The sequence below is a fragment of the Ambystoma mexicanum genome, chromosome 2p (genome assembly GCF_040938575.1).
Source record: "Ambystoma mexicanum isolate Mex_15411 chromosome 2p, UKY_AmexF1_1, whole genome shotgun sequence".
Lineage (NCBI taxonomy): Eukaryota > Metazoa > Chordata > Amphibia > Caudata > Ambystomatidae > Ambystoma > Ambystoma mexicanum.
This window is the reverse complement of record NC_090923.1, coordinates 1,127,673,655-1,127,697,583: the sequence shown is the minus strand read 5'-3', so window position 1 is coordinate 1,127,697,583 and position 23,929 is coordinate 1,127,673,655. Positions and strand designations below refer to the sequence as shown.

At 47.5% G+C, this 23,929-nt stretch overlaps 1 protein-coding gene across 1 annotated transcript in view; it reads left to right on the top strand.

The window, feature by feature from the left end:
* Positions 1–970, top strand: part of LOC138566016 (uncharacterized) — a 320,259-nt gene extending 319,289 nt beyond the window's left edge. The window contains exon 3 of the mRNA XM_069643078.1: positions 499–970. Within this exon, the coding sequence (XP_069499179.1) occupies positions 499–891 (393 nt within the window). The 3' untranslated portion in view covers positions 892–970. The remainder of the gene's footprint in view (positions 1–498) is intronic.
* Positions 971–23,929: the final 22,959 nt, after the last annotated feature.

The window sequence follows — 23,929 nt, the reverse complement described above, 5'->3', positions numbered from 1 at the left end:
TGACTGGACTCTGCGTTCGCAGGCCCAGTTTTTCTCTGTGCACGGGTCCCGCCCACCCCGAATATGGTACATTTTGGGAAAGGACAGGGCAACGGTCGTTGTTCGAATGTCGTGTAACAGAGGAACAAGGAAAGCGGCATGGGCCCGCAAGGAAGCTGCCAGTAGGCAAGGGAATGCTCACCAGACAATTTACAGGTCCCAAGTACACGGACCGGGGAGCCCAGGCTGGGCACCATGTGAGCAAAGGAGGGCAACTTCCATTTTCCTGGCCCAAGTGCCAAAAAGTACAGTACTAATATAATACTACACATCTGTTTCGTTGGGAAATATCCATAATACTCTTTTATGTTTAATTGGTATTATGTTTAATAAAAAGCCACAGCCTTTGTATTGCTAAAACAAGTTTCTCCATAGTGTTTATATATATATACATACGTGTAGGAGGTATGACCCAAAGGGCTAGCGTTTTCACAGCTTAATTCTTTGTTTAACCCTCAGGAGACCCGGCAAGCCCACACGAAGAGCAGCCGACTGAAGCGCAAGCGCCCACGGCGGGAGAAGGCTTGTGAGGAGGCAGGGCAACGCATTCATGGGCTGCCGCTGGAAGACTACCGTCGGCTCTTCTGCACGCTGGTGGAACAGGCTCTGAGCCCGCGGGCCTCACCTCGCTCCGGCCTGCTCCAGGCCCGCCGCGTGAAGGAGAGGCTGTACCAGGCAGTAGGGTGCCCGCAGTACTGGGAGGTGGTACACCCGGGCGGCCAGGTGGAAGTGATTGAGGGTTTTGGCCAGGCCAAGCCAGGGTTGGCACCTCCCCACTTCCACATAGACACCGGAGTGGGGGTGGCTCCCTCCAGCGGGGAACCCCTCAGGAAGAAACAGACGGTTCCCTAGTGGGCCACCTGAAACGCTAATGCCAGACTAATCCCCTGAGCTTGATGACCACAGAATGGATATTTGGCTTTTCTTTACTAAACTGTCTCCGGTGTGTTTATTACAGGTTCTTCTCGTTACAATACCTCCCCATGGTGCAGAGAGGTGGTGTCCAGTCATAATATCGAATACAAAATTTCGAATGGCAAAAAAGTCGAATCAAAAATGTGGAAAAAAAAATGTCGAATTATTTTTTTTTTCGATATTTTTTTTTGGGCTCTAGTTTATATAAAAAAAATAGGTAAAAACAAAAAAAAAAAAGAAAAAACAGGGGTTGGGGGGAACCCCCCCATTTCGAAAAAAAAACGTCATAAAAAATAAATTCGACATTATTTTTTTCGACTTTTTGACTTTCGAAATGTTTGATTTCGAAATTATGACAATAAACCCAGAGAGGTACAGCATCATAACTGAAGTAGCACTTTCCTTCCGCATGAACATACACACGCAGACACCAAGAGAGGCTCGAAGGGGAAATAAAAAAACCTTTAGGTAGGTGGTTAACCATCCGAACACTAACACACTCGAAATAGACAGACACCTGGCCACTGACACTCAGGCACACAAACACTAAGACAGATAGGTACCTTTGTAGAAAAGCAATTGCTCAGAGAGAAAACATTCTTTCAGATATCTGGCCCTCAGTCAGCCATGTAAAGGCATAGTAGGGGGTAATTTTCGAGTTCTTCGGAGCCTCAATAAAGGAATGAAAACCTGGTGTATAAACGATGCTCCAGGACTAATGCCTTTATTCATACTCTCTAGGATTTGTGTGCAGGCCGAGAGTAGGCATGGAAGGGGATGACAATTTCTGCCGTGTATACCCACTTCACACCTAAAAGCCACATCATTTTAAACCAGCTTTTGTTTTTATTGATATTTTAACATTCAAAACAAGGACCATGTTTACACATCACTTCTAAGCTTTTGCCAGTCATCATAAACAACCTGAGTTCCCTCCCTCCCTCCAGCACCCTCCCTCCCCTTATCAAACAAAAAATGGTGGTTTCTCGTACAACTAAATCAAACAGTAGGGTGGCTCTTCACTGTTGGTTAGATTCCCCTTCCGGGGACCATATTCCCAGTCTTCAGAATTCTACTTGGCCCCTAGCCCTTCCAGGCGTTGATCAGTTACGCCAGTGGACCGAATGAGAGCCCCCTAGCCCTCCTGGTCTGCTCAGTCCTGCCCCTTTCAGTTCCGGGGAACTCTCCTTCCTTCTCCTGACCACCCGCTTGCATCATCCCTCCCCCTTCCTCAGAGGGTTGTAGTCGCACCTCCATTAATGTACATCCCATTTGTGTCTGACCCCGTCCCAGGCTGTCCTGAACGCACCCACCTCATCGTTCACCATTGCCGTAGTTTGTCCATCAAAAACATATTTTGCAATTTGGTCAACCAATCATTCTTATTAGGGGTTGTTTTCCACTTCTGGGCAAGAGCCGCCCTCCCCGCCCGCAGAATTGTCTCCCACATTCTGGGGTATCTATACGTTTCAGAATCTCTTGGTGGAATCACCAGTAACATCTGCTAGAGGGTCTTGCGGGAGTAGTTGCCCTATGACCTTAGCCATCCATCCCCATAGACCGTTCCACCACATATGTCCTCTTGAACCTATCTGGTCATACCCCTTAGGGCATAGCGGGGACGCCCCTACGAACATCTTAGAAATCTTGATGGGGTTTCTATGCCATCCCTGGAGTACCTTGAAGTTACGTTCCATATCAGCTGTGAAGAGGTTCCTGTGAAATGCTATTTTGTATATCTTACCCCACACCTCCTCTGTAAGTTCCTCCTCCGCTAATTAATTCCAATATTGTTGAAACCCTTGCCTATTTTTTTTTTCGCTGATGTTCATGACCTTGTATAGTTTGGACACCATTCCTTTCCGCGGGTTGGCTGAGTCTAATACTTTCTCAAATGGGGTTAGCGGTCTCTTCAGTTTCCCTCCCCACTTTTGATCATTCAAGAGTCCTTTCAACCAGAGATACTCAAATACTGTGACTTTACCAACACCCAGGATCTCTACTACTGCCTCATAGGATTGGAATTCCCCCTCTTCGACCAGCTGTCCCACCCTAACCAGTCCTTTCTCTGACCAGCCTTGCGTGTTACAGAAACCCAAGTCTCTCAATCTTATAACGGGACTCCAGAGTGAGAGCATTGGAGAGGGCTACATTAATAGGTTCTCTGTGTGTTTGCCCACCCTCCCCCCTCCACAGGGACCACAGCACTCCTAAGGTGGGATGGTCCAGCAGTCTGCTTGGTATATCTTTGTGGAGGGGGGCCCATAGCAGGTCCCTCATTTTGACTGGGTGCGTACCCATATCTTCCAGGTAGGTCCAGTACGTCCCCAGTTCGTCCCGCATGTGTTCCAGGAGAACCCTGAGCTGGGCTGCTCTGTAGTATAGTCAGAAGTCTGGAAGGCCAAAGCCCCCCTCCTCCCTGGGGAGGGTGAGAGTAGATCGTTTGGTCCTGGCTTACCCTGCCATATACATTTTTTGCACTGCTGTCTGGAGCTCTTTGAAGGTTGATTCTGGTACCTTTGTAGGGAGGGCTGTAAACAGGTACAAGAGTCTCAGTAGAATATTCATCTTTACTGCCGTCATATGGCCATACCATGAAAGTATCATACTGCTCCATGGTAGACAGCAACGGGACAAAGTTAGCTGTTGTCAGTACCCCCAGGTTTCTGGGCACTTGTACTCCCAGATATTGGATATCTACTTTTTCAATTTTGACCTCTCAGAAGCTATTCACCAGGTCTAGGTCCGGATCAGCTGCTCGAAGTGGCAGCAGCATAGATTTAGATTTATTAATTTTAGGCCTGAGAAGACTCCAAAGGTCTCAATTGGAGAGAGCAGCACCGGGAGTGTCGATGGGGCGTCCACCAGATACCCCAAGATGTCATCTGCAAACAAAGAGAGTTTAAATTCGATCTGTCCCCTTTGCATCCCCCGTATTCTTGGGTGGTTCCTCATGGCTATTGCCAGGGGTTCCATCGTGAGCGTATATATTAAAGGGGATAAGGGGAACCCCTGTCTCGTGCCCCTTATAAGGTTGAAGGGTGCGACAGTTCCCCATTCACCTGCACTCTCCCCGTAGGAGCCCTATACAGGGCTCCCACCCACTTTCTCATATGTTTCCCAAATCCCATTTCCTTTAGGAGGAGTGCCATATACCTCCATTCCACTGTATCGAAGGCTTTCTCCGAGTCAAGGGAAACCAGGCTAGCATCAAGTTCAGACCCTTGTGCATAGTGTATTAGATCAATGGTTTTCCGGATGTTGTCTGACCCCTGACGCCCTTTAATAAAGCCGACCTGGTCTCCATGGACCAGGGTGGGCATAATCCGCTCTAACCTCCTATCGAGCACCTTCGCTTATATTATTACGTCCATATTCAGTAGGGAGATTGGGCGGTAGGAGGCTCATTGTTTGGGGTCTTTACCCTTTTTAGACAGTACTACTATAATGGCTTGCATCATCGTCTCTGGCAGGATGTCCACCTCGAGAACTGCATTATAAATCCTAGCTAGAAGAACTTCACTGAGAACCCATCCTCTCCCGGGGTTCTACCTCCCTTCATCGCCTTTATTGCATGAATAATTTCTTCCTCCGACACCGGGGCCTCAAGTCTTTCAACACTGTCCCACGCTAGACCCGGGATGGGTAGCTTTGTTAAGAAGTCTTCTATAAGTGCCTCATCCCTGTTGAATTCCGATTTATAAAGATGTTCATAATACTGCTTAAAGGCCCCCCTATACCCGGGGTGTCAAATCTCAGTGATCCCTCATCAGTTTTCAAACTTTAACCATTTGACTTTTCTGCACCTCCCTCAGTTTCCATGCCAATATCCTATACGCCCTAGCTCCCTTTTCATAGTATTTTTGTTTGAGGAATAGGAGGTTCTTTTAAGCGTCGCCTGCTCTGGGGTGATGGAACTGCCGGATATCCAACTCCGTTGTATTTGTGCTATTTTCTCTCACAATATCCTTTCCTGGCTGTCTCTTTCCCTTTTTTTTGTGCCCCTATTTTTATCAGGATGGTGGCTTTGAATGCGTCCCATAGGATATGTGGGCTGACCTCCGCACTATCGTTCAGATCAAAGCATTCTATTATATTTTCAACACTGTTTGGGCTATTACTGTGTCCTTCAAAAGGGCGTTGTTGCATTTTCACCTCCCCATGCGCCGGCGTCACCAAACCCCTTGCAGTGCGACCCGCACTAGGTCGTGATCAGACCATGAGACAATCTCCACCCTTAGATTTTGCATATGGGCAACTAGGGCGCATTCCACCAGGATGTAGTCGATCCTAGAGAATGTTTCATAGATTCTCGAGTAATATGTGTAAGGGGGATCCCCCCTGTCTGAGCTTGGGAGTGTGTCTAATAGGCTCTGGTCAAGATGGATTCTACGCAAGCCACGGGATGTGGAGTCGTCTGCCACCGCATTTGTTTGTGATGACATTATTTTCCTATCTCTGGCGGGGTCCAGAACCATGTTAAAATCCCCTGCTACTATTAGAGTACCCTCGCGAATAGTCTCAGCTTGTCTCTAACCCCGTCCCAGAAGGGCACTTGGCCTTCATTCGGGCCATATATCGCTCCAATTGTGAGGGGTGTCCCTTGTATTTCCCCTCTTATGAACAGATATCGGCCTCCAGGTCTCTAATTGAGGCCTCTGTCTTGAAGCCCAGGTCGTTAGCCATGATGATCGCCACTCCCCTCTTTTTGGTCTTGTGTGAGGCGCATGGTAAACTTCCCCTATCTCTGCACCCCAGATGCCCGGTTCCTTTCCCCTCGTCCAGTGGGTTTCCTGGAGGAAAAGCAGGTCTAGTTTTGCTCACTTGAATTCTCTCTTTAGGTGGGATCTCTTAGTAGGTGACTTCATTCCCCAGACATGTAGAGAGCCTATCTCCAGGACGGGCAATATAGTTCAGCCATTTACATGCTTGGGCATCTCTCTTTCCCCGACCACATTGCGTATCCCCGCGATGCCCCTGTATCTGATATCACCCTGTCATTGCCCTGCATCCAGGGCTTGTTGTGTGCTTGAAACCACCAACGCCAACTCCCCCTCTTCCCCTGAACCTTGAACCGCCTCCCCCCAGAAGGAGCATGTCCCCAACTGCCCCCTCTCTCCAACTTCAAAATCCCTAGCCTTTTCCCCCTCCCACTTAGCCCAGCCAAAAAGTTCGAACATCTCTGGTGCTTGACTGGACCACCAGCTTCCATGCTTCCTCTGTGCCCTTCCTTATACATGCCACTTGGGCTGAGCTCCCCCTAATTCTACCCTCTTGGCCGTCTAGAACACCCTTCCCCCCGCCTCCATGTGATGGTTGTCATATTGCTAGTGTATCGCTTTGCAGTTCATCCCCCCATACTTGCAGTTAGCAGGAGGTGCGAACCAGATCTTGGCTCATACGTTGACACGTTGTCCTTTACCCCACCTGTGTCCTTCTTCACTTATTAGCGCCTCCTGGGTTGCCGCTGTGGGGAGGTGAGGGAGTGTTCAGTTTCTTAAACTTTCTGGAGCCCGGGATGCGTCTCCTGTCCTTCATGCTCCCTTTCCCACTTTTCCCTCTCACCGCTTTCCTGGCGGGCTGTCACTGGTCCTCCTCTGCAATGTCCACATACTCCCAGATGCCCCTTTAATATCATCTTCGATGACCAGTCGTGATTGTTGACCCATGCATTTGAATGAGAGCGAGAAGGGGTAGCCCCAGCGGTATCGGATTCCCTTCTCCTGTAGACATTGTGTCAATGGGCCACACATCCGTCTTCTGGCCAGGGTGAATGCAGAAAGGTCCTGAAAGATCATTATTATCGCATTGTTATACGTGATGGAATTGGCTTTCCTGGCTTCCTCCAGAATCTTTACCTTTTCGGCATAATAGTGAAAGCGGACGAGGTTGGAGCGAGGGCCCCTTGCTCAGCCCCCCCGCCGTGTCGGCTCTATCGATAGTGGGGCCGCTTGTTGCATCGTTTCGGAACAGGAGGCTGATCACATCTTTAACCGCTCAGCATTTGTCCCTCTCTGTTTCCCCCTCTGCCTCCGGAAGTCCAAAGAACCGCAGGTTGTTTCTCCTTTCCCTGTTCTCAAAATCGTCCATGTGCAGGCTCCTCTCCTCGTCCTTCTTTTCCAGGGCTTTCATTCTAGTGTCGATCTGCGTTTCCAAGATATCGACTGATTTTTGATTGGACTCCAATTGCTGTAGCCGATCTTCTACTTCGTCCACTATCTGGTCCATTTTCTCAAGCCTATGTATAGTATAGCAGTATAGTTGCAATGTCTCTCTTCATGGACATAGTCTTCCGGTTGTTCCACTCGTTGGTCCGGCATTCTGCCCGGGTCTGGTCTGCCTCGGGTCTCCGTGGACTCCTTGTAGCGGTACTCCTGGAATGACTCCCTCCAGCTCATTCAATTTCATGCTTCCAAATGTGGTGGCTCTCGGGTGGGTGGGCCGGCTGGCAGGGGGCGGGGGGAGTATTTCTCCCCACCCCTCTCCCTGACAGTGGATTCCTTGTTCGTCCCCGTCCTTTCTCCTGAGTCCAATGTGCCCCGCTGTTGGGCCCCCCCGAGGCAGGCACACGCCCCAGGTATAATTCCTGGAGACCCTCACCTCAGCCAGATACTTTGGGCACTGTTGGGGGCCGAGTCCCCTCCAATTCTTCTTTTCCATGCCGTCCTTTCTTTAGGTCCTGCGCCGGGGGGTTGGAACCCCTGCTTGATGGGGATCGGAGCTGGAGTCCACCACGAAGTGGGCACACGCCCCAGTAATGACCTGGGGGCCCACACCTGTGCTGGATCTTCTCACGTGGTACCGGGGTCCCAAGCTTCTTCTGCATTTTTTCCTGGCCTCCTTTGTATGTATATCTCCCTTCGTGCTCTCACTCCGGGTCTCACCCCCCACCCATCAGGCCATCTCCAGATTCAGCTGCTGTGGAAGGAGCCGGTACCTCTGGGCTCACTCCCACCGGTTCCAGCGGGTGGCCACCGCAAGTATCCCACGTACTTGGCTTTTCCTTGAGGGGCTATGGGGTCTTCCCCCAAAGTCATCTGTTAGGGGCCTCCCTCTGGGTTTAGAATTGTCTTCTCTGTCCTTGGCAGAGAGCGTCGCCTGGCATGGGGGGGCCAGCCCCTATGCTCCTCTTGCGTCCCTTTTTCCGGGCCTTCCCGCTGCCCAGGCCAATCTTGTTCCCCTCTTTAGCGCTCCTCGCGCCACACACCACCTGCCCCTGGGAGGGGTCTAATGCCCTGTGCGTGAGCCCCCGTCAAGTTGGGAGACCTCTTTTCTTCCACTGTCCCCGGTTCCTTGTGTCTGACCTCTGTGCCCTCAGTCATGTGCAGCAGACCCCTACCTTCTCAGTGATCTATCCGTCCGGAAGCCGCCCACACTAGTTCCAGTTTGTAACCAATGGTCTTTTGGGCAAAGAGGCAGAGGCTCCCCCCCCCCCCCCTTGGCCCTCTGTGCCTGCTCCCAAATGTTGCCAGGGAAGCGTTCCCGTGCCACGGGCCTGCCAGAGACTCTCACCGGGTAGTTTGCTTTCTTGTTTGTTTCACGGGCCTCCTGCGGTCCTGCAGCAGCATCTCTGGCGATGTGGGGTGGACCTCTGTTTCCGCGGCTAGTTTGTATGGTGGGGTCTGTGCTTCCAGGCGCTCTGGCTCCCCCGACCCCACCAGATGCCCAGGTGGCCGGAATCCTCACTTCCCGGACCACTGCCCCTTTCGATTCTCCTTTCACGGGGTGGGGTGAGAGCACATCTCTCTTTCAACCCCCACCCGCTCTCCCGTTGTGTATTCAATGGTGGGGAGAGAGCTCCCTGTGGCTCGCCGACCGCCCTGGTGACCACGGGGGTCCTTACCTCCGCAACCGCCCTTTCCTCAGGCTGTTCGTCGCGGGGGTGGGCGTGTGCTCGTCAATCCTCAAGCCCTGTTCTGCTTCACCACGTCCTCCTCGACGGTGCCTTTCGTCTGTTTGCGTCCCTCTAAAACCCGTGAGCGTCACGAGGAGGGACGCTTTCGTTTATGGCCGCTGCGTTCATGGCCGTATCTCGGCAAGAACGGACCGATTCCGCCCGTACTTTTGTCCCGGGGTGCCGCCGGGATTCTGAGACAAGGGGGTCTGCAGGAGGGGGCTCAATCCCTCTTATTAGGCCCGTAGTGGGAGGTTCACGCTCGTGCTGCTATCATCAGCACGCCCTGTGGTTTTAGCACATGCTAAAAGCAGGCGGATTCCACAGGAATCCATTGAAAATTCTACCCACACATGTAACTTGAGAGCGGCATTATGTATACTTTTTTGCACTAATAAGGTAAACAAAAATTGTTAAGGCGGTTTCATCTGTTTGCACATTTGTTTGCACTTCGTAGTGCAAATGCCAAAAACGGAGCGCAGAACACCGATTTGCAAGCAGATATAAAAGTGCTGGGGCCCTTCCGTGAAATGCAGCTGCTGTTCCTGTCAGTGTGTGCATCTGCCTCTTTCATTGAGTGTGTACTTCTGTCTGAGACGGAGCATCTACCAGATCAGAATGAGCACCTGTGTCACTGAAGAACATGCACACAGGAGACTCACGAACACCATTCTTACAAGCCCGCACACATTTTTTGCTGTACCTGGATGCCAGTCTGGCGAGTCAAAAGGCAGGAAATGCTGGCCTGGGGGCACTAGTGGGCCAGTGTGAGTAGATGACTTGCTGCTAGTGGCATAAGAAGGCACGGGGTATAAGGTAACCACTCGAGAGCAGAGGTAAGTGTAACAAAAGAGATGTTATGTTAAAGGATTTTTATACCGTGCACTATCACCACCTGCGCCATCCCTTGGCGCTCTGGCGCATCTGTAAAGCAAGAGGGTAAGGTGTGGGGGTAAGTTAGTAGGACTGAGCAGGACAAAAGAGCAAGAGAGCTGTGATGTGCTGTTGGCAGCTTCAGTTTGGTTTTGAAAAAAACTAGCGTAAACAGTGCAAGTGATAAGACGTTTACCAGGGTTTGCTCATGGTCCAAACATGCTCGGACGCTACCAACCCCGGCTCTGCCTACCTCCAGATTACACACCTGACTCAGGGGGCAGTGCTTTCAGGTGTTAGTCCACAGAGGCACTCCATTCAGTATATTGTGATACAGGTATTGCAGCTATGAAAGCTAACGACACAGTGTGCAATGGTTCTTTCTGGGCTGGCAAAGGCACTAACAGTCAATTATACATTTCACTAGAGGAATTAGCATGACCACAAACACTGCACAATTTCACGTCTTTCAGCTTCAGCGTTCCTGTCAGGACACCAGAACCATCATGACCTCACTTTAGCACTTCCTCCTGCCTCTGTTTAGTAGATATAAATACATGGTTCTTCTAGAGCTGATGCTCTTAAAGTCTATGCTTACAGAAGGCAGAGGCGTAGCCATGACTGTTTAACAAGTGGGGCCTGAGGCTAATCCCAAGGGTAGCCTGCAGAGGGCAAGGGGGTTTATTTTCCCCCGGCCTAAAGCGCAGAAGCGACGGAGAATAGCCAGGGAGCCCGGATCAAACAAGTGGGGTTCTCCTACCCGAGAAATTGTTTTTAAATAATTGGTAAAATGGTGGATTTTACAGTACACTTTCTGTGACAAATTAGGAAAAAAGCCACACGGTTTACAATAGGTTTTGTAGAGTAAGACATGCCACCAACAACGGACCTTGGCCACTATTTGCCAGTACTATGCCAGTGTACACATCATTTTCATGCTGATTCTACACATAAATGTCCATGCAGCAGGTACACCTGTATATGCCAGTATTTCCACATAAGGACATACTCATCCTTACTGTGCCCATAATGCAATCAATAATACTATATAATTATACTATAATAAAAGATGTTTGTGTTTGCTCTGCCAATAGATGCCAGTATTCCCACATACATAAGAACCTACTCCTGTTGCCTTTGCCTTAATGCTGGTATATAAAAGCCATGCAACAGCAGAAAAACATTGCCTGCAGGCTGCACAAATGCCCCACATGTAAGAACACTCAGAATGTTGTCTTTGACCCTGACACCAGTAAAATAAATTCCATGTCACAATCGTGAACCCTGCCCACATCTCCCCCATGTAAGAACAATCATCATGTAGGCTCCTCCCTATCACCGGTCCTCTTCAACCTCTGTGTTGAAACCCTCAGACAGACCCTTAGCGACGCAACGTACATTTCCACCAATATAGAGTTTGCCCACAAATATACTTCAAAATGTCATCCCCTTCACAACTCCACACTCGCAAAACCTGTCTCTCCACCATCACAAACTGAACCATTCCAAAACAGAATACATCCCCATCTGCTCCCCAAGGCACAAACCCAACCTCACCCCTTGGATCCAAGAACTTGTCACGTATATCCTAGGTATATCCCTCTCCATACTTGTTAAATCCCTTGGCTTCACCATCAACCCCCATCTTTCCCTCACATATCACAAAGCCGCTGTCACCAAAACATGCATTCTACAAATCTACAAATACACCTCCTATGCAAAATCAGACATATTGTTGCTAACTTACGACTTCCGTACCGCAGTCCAAGCACTGGTTCTCTCTAAGCTGGACTATGGAAATGCTCTCCACACTGGATTCCCCAGCAACACCCTTGCCCCCCTGCAAGCCATACAAAACGCAGCAGCCACCCTCATTGTCCACATACCCAACATTCACACACCTCCGCTCTTGCGTAGCTCCCCTGGCTACCCATACCCCAGAGAATTGCCTTCAAAGGATTACCTCTCCACATACGCACTGCATCCTCCATCACCACTTTCAGAAAGAGCCTCAAAATATACGTGTTTCCCCACATATAACCCTGCCCTCCTCCAATCCTATCACCTGTCTATCCTAATCTTCCTATCCTTTCCTGAAAAAATTTTGTGACTTCTTTTTTCAACTTGCACCTTTTCAATATTTGAAACATGTAAGGTACTCCGAGACCCTAAACAAAAATTCAAATAAATAAATAAATGTAAGCATTGGCCTTAATGAGAGTAAAAAATGTCATCCTGCAGCATGAAATTGAACCCGAGTGGGCCCTTTAAGCGAGGTAAAAGTACTCTGAGATGGATGGGGGTACAGAATTTACTCTAACACCAAAAATAAGACCGCCTCAGGAAGCTGGCAAACTTTAACTGTCTAAAACAGGGAGGTTACAACGGACATCAAAGGACGTTTGCTCGAGCTCTCAAACATTTCATATAAAAACACATTTATATACAAAAAATTTGTCATAAGTGACATCACACTACGTGGCAAAACAAGAAAACCTACGAAGGATCGAGATTGGCTTAAGGGGAACATCTAAGTATACTTTCTATAGGGGCTAGGGTGGTGATTGGGTCTCTCATCAGGTGGACAATTTATGCCCGCCCCTAGTGCAAGTCATCTTCACTGTCATAAAATAGACAATGTTTCATTGGCTCTTCGAACTATAGGTCTCTTGCTACGTGGCCCTCTACAATTGGTTGGTACGCTTGTACCCTTCTGGAATATTCCACCCGCTAGCAGCACGCAAGCTGGTACCCCAGGTGCTTGTGGGTTTGGCTTGGTCATGCCTTCCCACCCAATTAGCCCATCATCAATCATCCCTCCTACTGTCTGCCATTCGAACTAGTCTTTGAACTTGTCCTTGTGAGCTTCACTGTGCCTGAGAATAAAAGGGAGTGTGAGCACAGCCTTAACTGCAGTCTCAATTTGGCCTGCCCAAAGTCTATTTCCATCTTGACCATGTGACAGGAGACCGTCTCTGAGCTCCTTTCTTCGTATTTAATACCATTAAATGAATAAAACTTGGCACTCATCGTAGTTTTCATTATACCTCAAACAGGAGCTTGCCTTGCTTCCCACGTTCATTTTATCTTTTCAAATAGATAACCAGTTTCTTGGCTGCCCGAACCATTGACACCGGACCAGACAAGCCTTCTCGATTCTTTCTCCATCGTCAGCTGTATTCTTTGCTGCGCCACACTTTCAGCCCTTTCTGCTCACGGGGTCCTAGTTTGCTGAACACGACGTGGAACAGCCAGAATCTATATACACAAATATGTTGGTGCACCACCTGCAGTGTATTCACTACGTATAGCTAGCCTTCATGATTACTTAGACTACTTGTGTTTCAGCATCTGTACAGTTATAAAGCGATTAGCATTTTCTTTAGTGCTTTTCGTGCCTGCGAGTTTCATTCCGCACATGAAATGTCATTCACTTCTTTACTTCGTCATCAGGATCTATAAGGTCTATATACTTTCTTCTATGGCATCTCTTCTTGGTGCGTCATTTCCCCTTCATGTGATGTCACCAGGCTCTTGCCTTCACCATTTCACACTTCTTCAGGTGTTTCTACTAAGAGCTAATCCATTCTTCGAGGATACCTTTTATAGGGTCTTCTCAATGGATAGCTTACCTCAAAGATTCTTCGTGGGATAGACACTAATATTGGTGTTGTGCATGTTGCATTTTCGGCTTCCAACATATGGGCAGAATAGGGGCGGGACTTACAATAGAGGCATTTGGCTCCTCCCCTACACTATGATCTGGCCCATTCTACTACGTTCCCCCTGCCCCAACCCCTCCTCCATGTAATATCATCAAGATGACGTTGCCTTGCCCAAAAATACCAGTAAAACATACCAAGCTGTTGTCATAAAATGGTAATCCTCCAATGGCCCCTTAAGCTCCACCCTAGTATACACATGCACACATTTACCCACCAGCAAAGCACACATACAGCTTATTTGTCATTCACACAAGCACCCAGAAAATGTGCACTCCATTCTCACTCGCACCCATGCACACCATTCACACTACATTCATTCATACACACACATTTTCCGACACTCCCACGCAGACATACATGCGCACACTAACAGACACCCCTTCACATGCATGCATACATACAAACCACACACACATGCATGAACACAGTCAAAAATGCTTTTTTTCTATTACCTCTTTTCGTCCAGAATTGACAAGATGCCACCTGCTTTGCTAGGCTCTAGGCCCCCAGCTCCTGCGCTCCACACAAACACAAGCCAGGAAACAGGGAGTGCTTCCTGGTTTCTGACATGCACCCAGGAGCCAGAGTGCAAATCCTGCTTGCTTGTTCTTAAATCCTATTTTATTGAATGTGCTTTCAAATGAACCATTTGGCTATGATGTTTGCAAATATTCTCAGGGGGAAAGTATTCTTAATATTCATAGGCAATCAACACATTTATTGGGTTTTTATCCCATCATATTGCACTGTATTTAACAGCGATCTCAACTCACCTCACCCGTTTTTGTTTTCTTGTTTTACCAGGGATCTTGATCTCCCAAAAATAAACTGCTAGATACCGGCCTGACATTAAACCTATAAAACTGCGTTCACACTCTAAATAACATCTCGATGCAGGATTGAAATGTACTCAGCTGATTGGAAACACTTCTCAAATATTTACAACTGCATTCCGTTTGTGTACATGCACACCACTTATTACTTCAATCACGTATAGACAGATTCCTGCCTGTATAGATTTGAATATTATAAATCCCAAATGCTGGGGGACCAACAAGATTGGAATCTATAAATGCCCACCAGGCTGCTGAATAGGCATTTACAGATTTTGGGTGGGCTGTGCCCGCTCAAGCCCTACCTTGTCTACGCCTCAGATGGAAGGTCACTCTGATGCACTGGTAGTTCTGATATTACATAAGACAAATACTCACTTCTCAAGAATTCACGTTTGAAACATTCTTTAATGTATTTAAATCGAGTATATCGTTCCAAAAGTTCCAGTGAGTTCACTTAAGAGTCTTCTCATTTCAATATATAAAAGGTAATGATTTACAGAGGCCCTGCGCGTTTCGAGCCCCTTTGACTCTTTATCAGGCGCCAACTGCCTGCTGGCATATCTTACACCCACTCCACAGAGTGCGATAAAACCCCTGAAGGAGCTCATTGGAATTTTGAAAAAATGTTCTTGAATTACTTTCATTACAAGAAGTTTTCAAGAATGGATTCTTGAGACGTCAACATTTGAATGATGTAACATCAGAAATATGCATGCATAGACTTTGATCATATTACACGCTGATGATGCCAGAGACTTTCTCCACTGCATCGTGAGATTTAAAACTAAAAGTTCTTTGTTCACTTAAGTAAAATCTGGTTGATCTGGAGGAGTGAACAGTGCAACATGTTAGTTTATTACCTGTTGTTCAAAAGTCTCTGCTCGAACTGGTAATCTTTAGTTTGATTGCAACGTTGAACCACCTTGATGGGTCCAGCCACCCACATGAGAAGGATGATGGGTGGCACTTCCACACTTGAACGTTTTTCGATAAAGGGTGGAGCAGAGCACACATCCTCAGATTCCTCTTTTCCGGAAAAAGGGGTAATTGCAAATGGAAAACACCAGCTTCCCCCTGGCAAGACAGTATTATTATTAGTACCTGTTTTATATGGCACTGCTATCACCGGGTATCCAGTTTCTGGGGGTTTGGTAAAGAATTATATGTATTAATGCCATTATTATCCACAATGTACTCAGTGTATCAACCGGTGTGATTTGGGGGCTTGAAGAGCTAAGTCGACCTCACCACGGTAGCAAACCTATGCCACATCGACCCTGCCTGATTTACTCACTTTGCTGTCTCAAGGCACACCAAGTGCAAGTGATCAGTAATAATTTCAGAGGGAACCCCACACTCTTTCAAATATTGTCTCTTTAACTGGCAATAATACTTTATCATGTATAGTCTAGTTACCCTGCTCTAGATTTAGTTTTCGCAGCTGCCCATCCTCCTGAACCTGTGACCGTATTCCACTTAAACACACCTTAAAAGTGTCTGGGTACAAAAACTATTGCTTAGAACAATCTGTTCATTCTGAACTGGTTCAGAACAAAAAGCCCACATGAACCTTTGATGGGCCAAGCCTTCCTCATCTCCCCATTTGAATGGCACATCGTTTCTCGTAAGAGAGGTTAGGCTTGATACCAATGTGGAATATCAAGCAATACACCTCTATTAAACATCCAGGAGCTGCAACACGTGTTATATCACTTGACCTATCCCAACTATTCTAAGCGCTGCACATGGAAATCACATTGCAAACATTTCTCTCAAAAAAGTATAATTTCTGAGTTTAGTAAAACCATGTTTTTGACAATCTTCCAAGATATAAAAATAAATAAAAATATCTTCCTAGTAGATGACTATGGAAATCTCTCAGTGTTCATAGAATATTTATCAAAATAATTAAATGCAGCTAGTGTGTTACATGCATCCAACAGCATCACTTTATATTTAAAGTGCCCCTAGCTGGTTCTGAATGCCCTTTTGCATTAATCTCATCCCTTAATCCAAACGAAATGTATGCCTGTCGCAAACCTGGATGGATAATTACAGGGCAAAGAACCCCTTTCCTTCTTTAGAAGAAAGAGAAGAGCCCCAGCAAGAGGGGCTATATAAAACAAACTTCCCTAAATATACTGTTTCAAAAGCTCTTCCTCCTCCATTGTTAGTATTCCACGATGGATGCTAAGGTATACAGCACCATCATATGGTCAATGTGAAGGCAATTCCTCTTCTTCATAAAAATATGGCTGCTCAAGTCTGGAATCACCATTCCTGTAATTCGTACGGCTTGCTCTTATTTTCAGGATTCCCTAGACACACAAGATACTGCACACACATTCCCATCTGCTAAACATGTATGTACCTGCTCTTCGGATTTAAACACCACTTCTCGACTCACCCACTGGATCTGAGGGTAATGTGAAATGAGCCTGGAGGTACCCGAAATCCCATCAAATGCAGGGGCATCACTTAACCCCTACCTATTGAGATCCATAATACCCATCTCCAAATGGTGTGTAATCTGGGCGCAAGGTAATTCAAAGCAATACATTTTAGTACCGATTGGGCTATTTTTCACTCTTGATTGGAACCCCACCCACCTTCACCAATGTAGGATCCACACAATTTACAGCTGCCCCCGAGTACACAATATGGATACTTTTGAATAGGAATCATGTACGTTCAAAGGAACTTCCTAAGAACATGTTTAGAGCGTTCACTAAAGTATTAGAAGACACAATCATTGCCCCACCTCCTCTTAGCTCACTGTCCATCTTTAACAATGATCCCTACCATTTCTGATTTTTAATTTAGGGCACTGTTTTTCTTAATGGCCTTTTCTCTCCAAGATAAACACAGCTGCCCCATGTGACTTCACTTGTGCATGCAGGTTCATGCCACTAGCTGCGCATCTACTCCCTGTGCTTCTTTCAACTCAGTTCGAATTTTGGGAAGCATACCCGATCATACAAGGAGACTCTCATCTTGTTGAAAAGCTCTTTTAATTATCGCATCCGCTTGATCAAGACATGGCGTCACAGTAGCTGTGCTATCTTTCAATTTCTCGTTTAGTGCATGGTACAATGTGGCTAGCTTTTCCAAACATGCCAGATAGTCTATTTTGCTTCAAGGTTCTGGTGTGATATAAATGTGTTGGACATCTTCTGCTTGTTTGCGCAATAAATGTCTAAGAAAACAATTTGAGTTGAGCCATGCTAACGTATTAGCACCCAACTGTTTATCATAGATGTAACATTAGTTTGGTGACTATAGAATGACTTACTGAGCATGAGAAGCCAACTATATTCTTGAATCTCCATGAAAACATTGGGGGCAGTGACTGTCATATTCTCAGACCTTATTAGGACCTGTTTAGTTGTGTCTTGCAGACAAATTGATTCATATTTCAGAAACTTGTTTTTAGAACAATATAATGTTCAAGGTTTTACCTATGAGTCGAGAATGCACATAGTTTTCCCTCACTCCAGCCAACTGGAGTTGGAATTTGAATATAACTGGCTCAGGTGTTCTGCTGTTTGGGGCAAGCAGCTGGGATTCATTATCTTTGGGGCATTATATTATTTAGCTTTACAAACTATCAAGGACTGATCGTGAACACAACCGGATGGATGACCCAGCAAGCCCAGCAGTATCCACTATCGGATTGTTCTAGTAGCTGGGGAACCCTGCCATGGATGTTTGGGTCTGTGTACCTCTTGAGAAGGCCTCAAATAATGAAACAAAAACAAACAATGGCTAATCCCTCACACTGGCGTAAGCAGGGGTTTAGATTATATTAAGAGACATGGAGGCTAGTATTATGCTTAGTCTTCTTTACTCTCGACAAACAGCAGCAAAGAAAACACCAGGCTTTAAACATTTAACTAAAATTTAAACTTTTATTGAATTTTATGAGGAACACATACAATTTTGAAACATTGGATCTGTAAATCCGGATCTACAGCATTATAAGAAGATACAAAGAGAACAAACAATGCAAGTGCGTCCTGTAGCCCCCTCCCTCACCCAACCCCTAACCTCTCACCCCTTGACAATTTAATAATCCAGTGGCTCACTCGCGTTCACCCATTAATCCTTGCACACCTGGGGAGAGTCCTTATCCTCTTGAGCAAGTGATAGTTCCAAAGTGTATGTTAACCTCTAAATTGGGACCGTCTGTGCTTCGTATCATGAATAGGAAGTGACCCCTTGATCTAATGAATATATTTTTTACAGAAATCCAACCATTCCATTTCGACAGACCCAGCATCTCCATGAATGGCTGCTGTTAAACATTCCATCCGGTATAGGTTCTGGGCCCTGATGACCCATTCATTCTTTCCAGGGGGAAGCTGTCTTTTCCAGTATGTTGCCAAACATGCCCTTCCAGCAAGGAGCACATTGTGAATTATTTTAGGCAATCTAATGTATTCTCCTTCCTGTTCCTGTAGGCCAAAAAGTATCAGTATCCGTGTTTTCCCCCTCGTGATCCCATCTAGGTCTTTAATCCAACTAAGTACCTCATCCCAGTAGGACTGGACCACCTTACACCCCCACCACATATGCCAGTAGTCCGCTCTCACTCCACACTCATGTCAACACATGAGGCTCGCTCCTTGATACATCTGCCACATATGCAAGAGTTTGATACCATGTACTTTGTACTGACAAGAAATGGATGACTCGGAGGCCCCACGGCACATCTGCCACGTCCACAGGGAAAGCTCCTCCCCAAATCCCCCTCCCAGGGTTGTCGCAGCTTGTCTGAAGTCCCCCTTTTCGCGTCCACTAGGCCCCTGTATAATGCACCAATGAATCCCCTGGAGCTTGACCGGGTGTCCAAGATCCTTTGTAATTTCTCCTTCCAGACCTCCCTCGTCATCACCCCCTTCAATTGTAGGTATGGCAAAACAGAGAGTGGGCCTATCCCCAATGCCTCTTCCAGCTCCTGTATAGTAATGATTTTGCCATTTTTCCATAATTGTCCTGCCCTTTCCAGAACTGCTTCGAACCAATTTTGGAACCTCTCTGGATTTGCGATTGCGTCCCTGATCCCTGGGACCCAAAGATGACCCTGCGGGGAAGCCAAGTTATAACACCACCAGATCCCGTTCCCTGATGCCAAATGCTCCAAAGGGTGCCCAGAATGGAGTGCCGCCTTATCCTATGTAAACATTTCAACCTGGGAATTTATAGCCATTCACAGACCATCACCGGCCTCAAATGGTGGTTGTCAAGGCCCACCCATTGCAGGTCTTCCTATCGTCTGAGGTGTGGGAAAAGGACCCTAAATTGAGTGGCTTTATAATACATATGTTTGTCCGGGAGTTCCCCCCTTACCTCTCACTGTTCTTTGGGATGCTCAATGTTACGTACAAAACCCTGAGTTTCTTACCCTGCCAGAGGAACCGTGAGAGAGCACCCCTGGCTGCTTTGAAATAATAGTCAGGGATCTGTATGGGGAGCATCTGGAACAAATAGAAAATCTTGGGAGGCACTACCATTTTAATCGCATTAAGGCGCCCCATCACGAGAAGATCAGCTTGTTGCATTTTCCCAGATCTTTTCCATCCCAGTCACCAGGGGGGAGAAATTCGCCTCATGAATGCCCTCCAATTCTCTTGTGACGTTAATGCCCAAGTAGCGCAGTGTCCGCAGGCTGACATTCATGCCCAATGATAACCACCCCTCCCCTCCGTCCTTGCTTTTGTCTAGTGGAAAAAGAACCGATTGGCCTGTGTTTATTTTGCACCCTGCCATTCGACCATATTCATCAACCACCTCTACTGCGGGCGGGATAAAGGTCAGTGGGTGCACCACATGAAATAACATGTAATCAGCGTACAAGCCCAGTTTATATGTTTTCTTGCTAACACTACTCCCCTCCACCCACTGGTGCCATCTCAGTCTGTGAGCAAGGGGTTCCAGTAAGAGCATAAAGAGAGCCAGGGAGAACGAGCAACCCTGTCTCGTCCCCCTTCCCAGGCTGAACCACCTAGAGTATATCCCCCGTTAACCGAGACATATGCCCTTGGGGAGGAGTAAATTGGCATAATGCCCCGGAGAAATCTCTTGCCCACCCCTATCTTAGTGAGGACCCCCACAAGGAAATCCCATTCCACCCTATCAAAAGCTTTCTCAGCATATACTGAGAGGAGGGTGGGGCCCCCCTGCATCCCGTGGGCCTCATTTATCAGGTGCAATGTTTTTCTCATGGTGTCCCGTCCTGGCGTCCCCTCACAAAACCCACTTGGTCAGAGTGAACCAATTTTGTTAAATCCACCTCCAATCTTGCCACCAGGACCCTAGCATGGATTGTGGCGTCTGTGTTTAAAAGCGAGGTTGGGCGGTAAGAGCCACAGGATCCAGGGTCCCTGCCCCCCTTGGGTATCACTGTAATGAGGGCCTCGACGAAGGAGTCAGGTGTTCTCCCGGCCTCCATGATGTCATTGAAAAGTAGCATCAGGAAGGGAAGCGGGACCACCGAGGAGGTCTTGTAGAAACCTAGTGTGAAACCGTTGTCACCCGGTGCCTTCCCTAGTCTGAGACGCCCTATAGCGGTCTGAATTTCCTCCCCTGTGATTAGGGCATCCATGGCCTCCTTCTTTGTCCCCTGGAGAGAAGGGAGGTGGGAACCCTCAAAATATTCCTTGATCTCCCCCCTGGGAGCCTTCCCTTCACTTTTATATAGATCCTCATAAAATGACACAAATACTTCCTGAATCCCTTCCACTGTGACCCCTTCTGCCTCCACCACACCCTCGACCTCTGTGACTCATCTTTCTGCCCGTTGTCCCTGCAGTCTCGCGGCCAGAAGTGCGTCAGTCTTATCTCCTTTCTCATAAAGTTTCTGTTGAAGGAACTGTAGGTTGCAAACTATCTACCCTCTTCCAGTAGTTTTACCTCCTCTCTCAGGCCCCTAGCTTCCAGAATACAGTCCTCTCCGTCTCTAGGTGCCGACTGAGCCAGCCGCTCCAGGGCTCCTAGTCTATCCCTTAGACCTTTTTCTATGAGTGGGCGTTCCCTTTTCTTACGGGGCCCCTACAGGTGGCCTTAGCCACCTCCCATACCATGCCCTTCTTCACCTCCCCAGTGTCATTGATGGTAAAGAAGTCCCTAATGCTGTTCTAATTTCTCCTTTAAACACCGGATCGTTCAGCAACGAATCATTATATCTCCACTTGGAGTTTCTAGAATACAAACCCTCCCAATTAATGTCTACACAGATCATGTTGTGGTCTGACCACGAGATCGGGTGTATCCCCTAGTCTCTTGCCACATCTCATAGAACCCCTGATATGTACAGGTAGCCTATTCTCGTGAGAGTACCATGTGGGGCGGAATAGAAAGTGAATCCTCTCACCTGTGGGTATAAATGCTGCCAAATATCCCTCAGACCATAGAGCTCCATGACCGTATTGAGCTGTGAGTCTCTCTGTTTCTGAGGTTCCCCTCTCTTTCGCGCCTAGTCTGCCTGTCCAGATTCACCTCCATCCAAACATTGAAGTCTCCACCCAGTATAAGGTGTCCCTGTGCCTCTACTATGATTATTTCTAAGGTTATTTGCAGGAATCTCTTCTGGCCCTGGTTTGGGGCACATATTGTTGCAAAGGTAACCCTTATTTTCTTGATCAAGCCTGAGATCAGCAGGGCCCTCCCCTCTGTGTCAGACAATTTTTTATTACTGGAGCTTTTTCCGTACCAAAACCCCCATTCCCGCCTTTTTGGAGATTCCCAACCCCCAGTATCCACCACTATAAGGCCACAGTGGATCTTCCGCTCATTGCCTCTCTGATATATGCTTTCCTGTAAGAATAGGACATCAATCCCGATCTCTTAAATTCTCTGGCAACCAGAGACCTCAGCTCTAAAGGCTTGATTACACAGGTAAAAATGACAAGAGCCAACACATCTAACCTGACCCCCCAAAAGCCCCCTCGCCCCACTCCCACAGTGCTCGGTGCCTCCCAGTTTCCATCACCAGGCGAATCTGAGCCATCAAACAATCCCAAAGCCCAGGCCACATCTCTGCTCCTCCGTGTCAGGTGCCCACACCCTTGCCCCCAAACTCCAATAATCTCCTTACGAACTAAACATTTAAAAACCTTTTCAAACTTTCTGAAACCCTGAGCCGAACCCTTCGGCTCTTTGTAAACCTTAAGGTGCAGACTGTGCTTGACTCTTTTCTCTGAAATACCCTTCGGAAACACAGACAGAGTCCAATGGTGCTTGACAGAGGACCAAAAGAGCCAAACTGTGTCATGACCCTTGCCCCTGGCCCTCACTGGCAAGTCAGCCTTCCAGTTAGGGCCAGGTCAAAGGCCTTAAAACCTCATCTTAGACTCTCTTGGAGTCAGTCCTGGCGCCTTTGGCGCCAGGCTCATAACCATCATGAAGACCAACATTAGAATGGGACTATTTACTTGGGACTATTTAACTTGGGGGGGTTCAGCCAACATGGAGGCAAACACATAGCTCAGTTACAAGGAACTGAACTATGCGGTCTAGTCTTTTGGGTGTGGCAGGCCTGGGACTACTTTGGGTGTGGCAGGCTTGGGACTATTTTACCTGGACTACTTTACCTGAGACTATTTAAACCACACCCAAACTGCAGAACATGCTTTGCGTTATTCTGCTGTGGGCAGCGTAACGCTCACCGTGTCCAGTTCTTTGATGCCAGCTTACCTGAAACCAAGGACCTGCAGAGAGAGAAAGAACACTACGAAACTTACCTGGAACAGTACCCTGTCTTCAATCCGTGGCTGACTTTAGTTCCACTCACCTGAAGGTACGAACTCCATCATCCGGCACCGCATGCATCCTGGAATACCATAACCTGGGAAGAGGAGAAAGAAAGACAGCATTAGTAAGTGTTTACTCACGTTTCCTCCCGAATGAAGAAAGCCGCACAATTCTTAGCTGGGTAGTCATCTCCTGGTCAGTATCATTGCTGGAACGTTACGGCGCTCGGCGAGGAACATTGCAACCTGCAAGGAGAGAAAAGACGCAGGTTAGCAATATAAAAGACGAAACAGCGCCGCGCATCGCGCATTACTCACCGGACAGCATCGCGCACACCGTGCTTTTGCCTACCGGCCCATGCTCATCTTCAAACTGCATGACAACACCAAAATACCTTTCCATACCTAAAAGGAAAGAAGCAAGACTTTATTATTCGAACTAAGAGGAACATAAGAACTGCATATAAAGACTGTAAAGCAGCAAACCTACAGAGTCGCAGCAGGACTGGATTCCCACAGGGGGGCTTGCACCAGTGAAGTAACTTGGTCGCTGCTCGCCCCCACATCTACGCGCCCCTGCCACAAGGAGCAGGATGGAGAATCCACCTCTTACAATATTAAGGTGAGGAGAAGGCCCAAGGGGGAGGAAGGAGTTGAGGCCAAGGGAGGTGGGAAACATAAAGATAATCTGGTATTGAATTCAGCTCTCCTATATTGCAGACCCATCTTTAACCAGTAACTTTACCAAGGGACCGGGAGAGGGTTCGAGAGTGCAAATCATCCAACCAGGGCTGGGTGGAGTCCCCGTGGATACCAGGTGAGCGTAACATCTGTAGCTGTGAATGAACATTCATGCCGAGGTTACCCCTTGTTATGCCCAAGAGTTTGATCAGGATG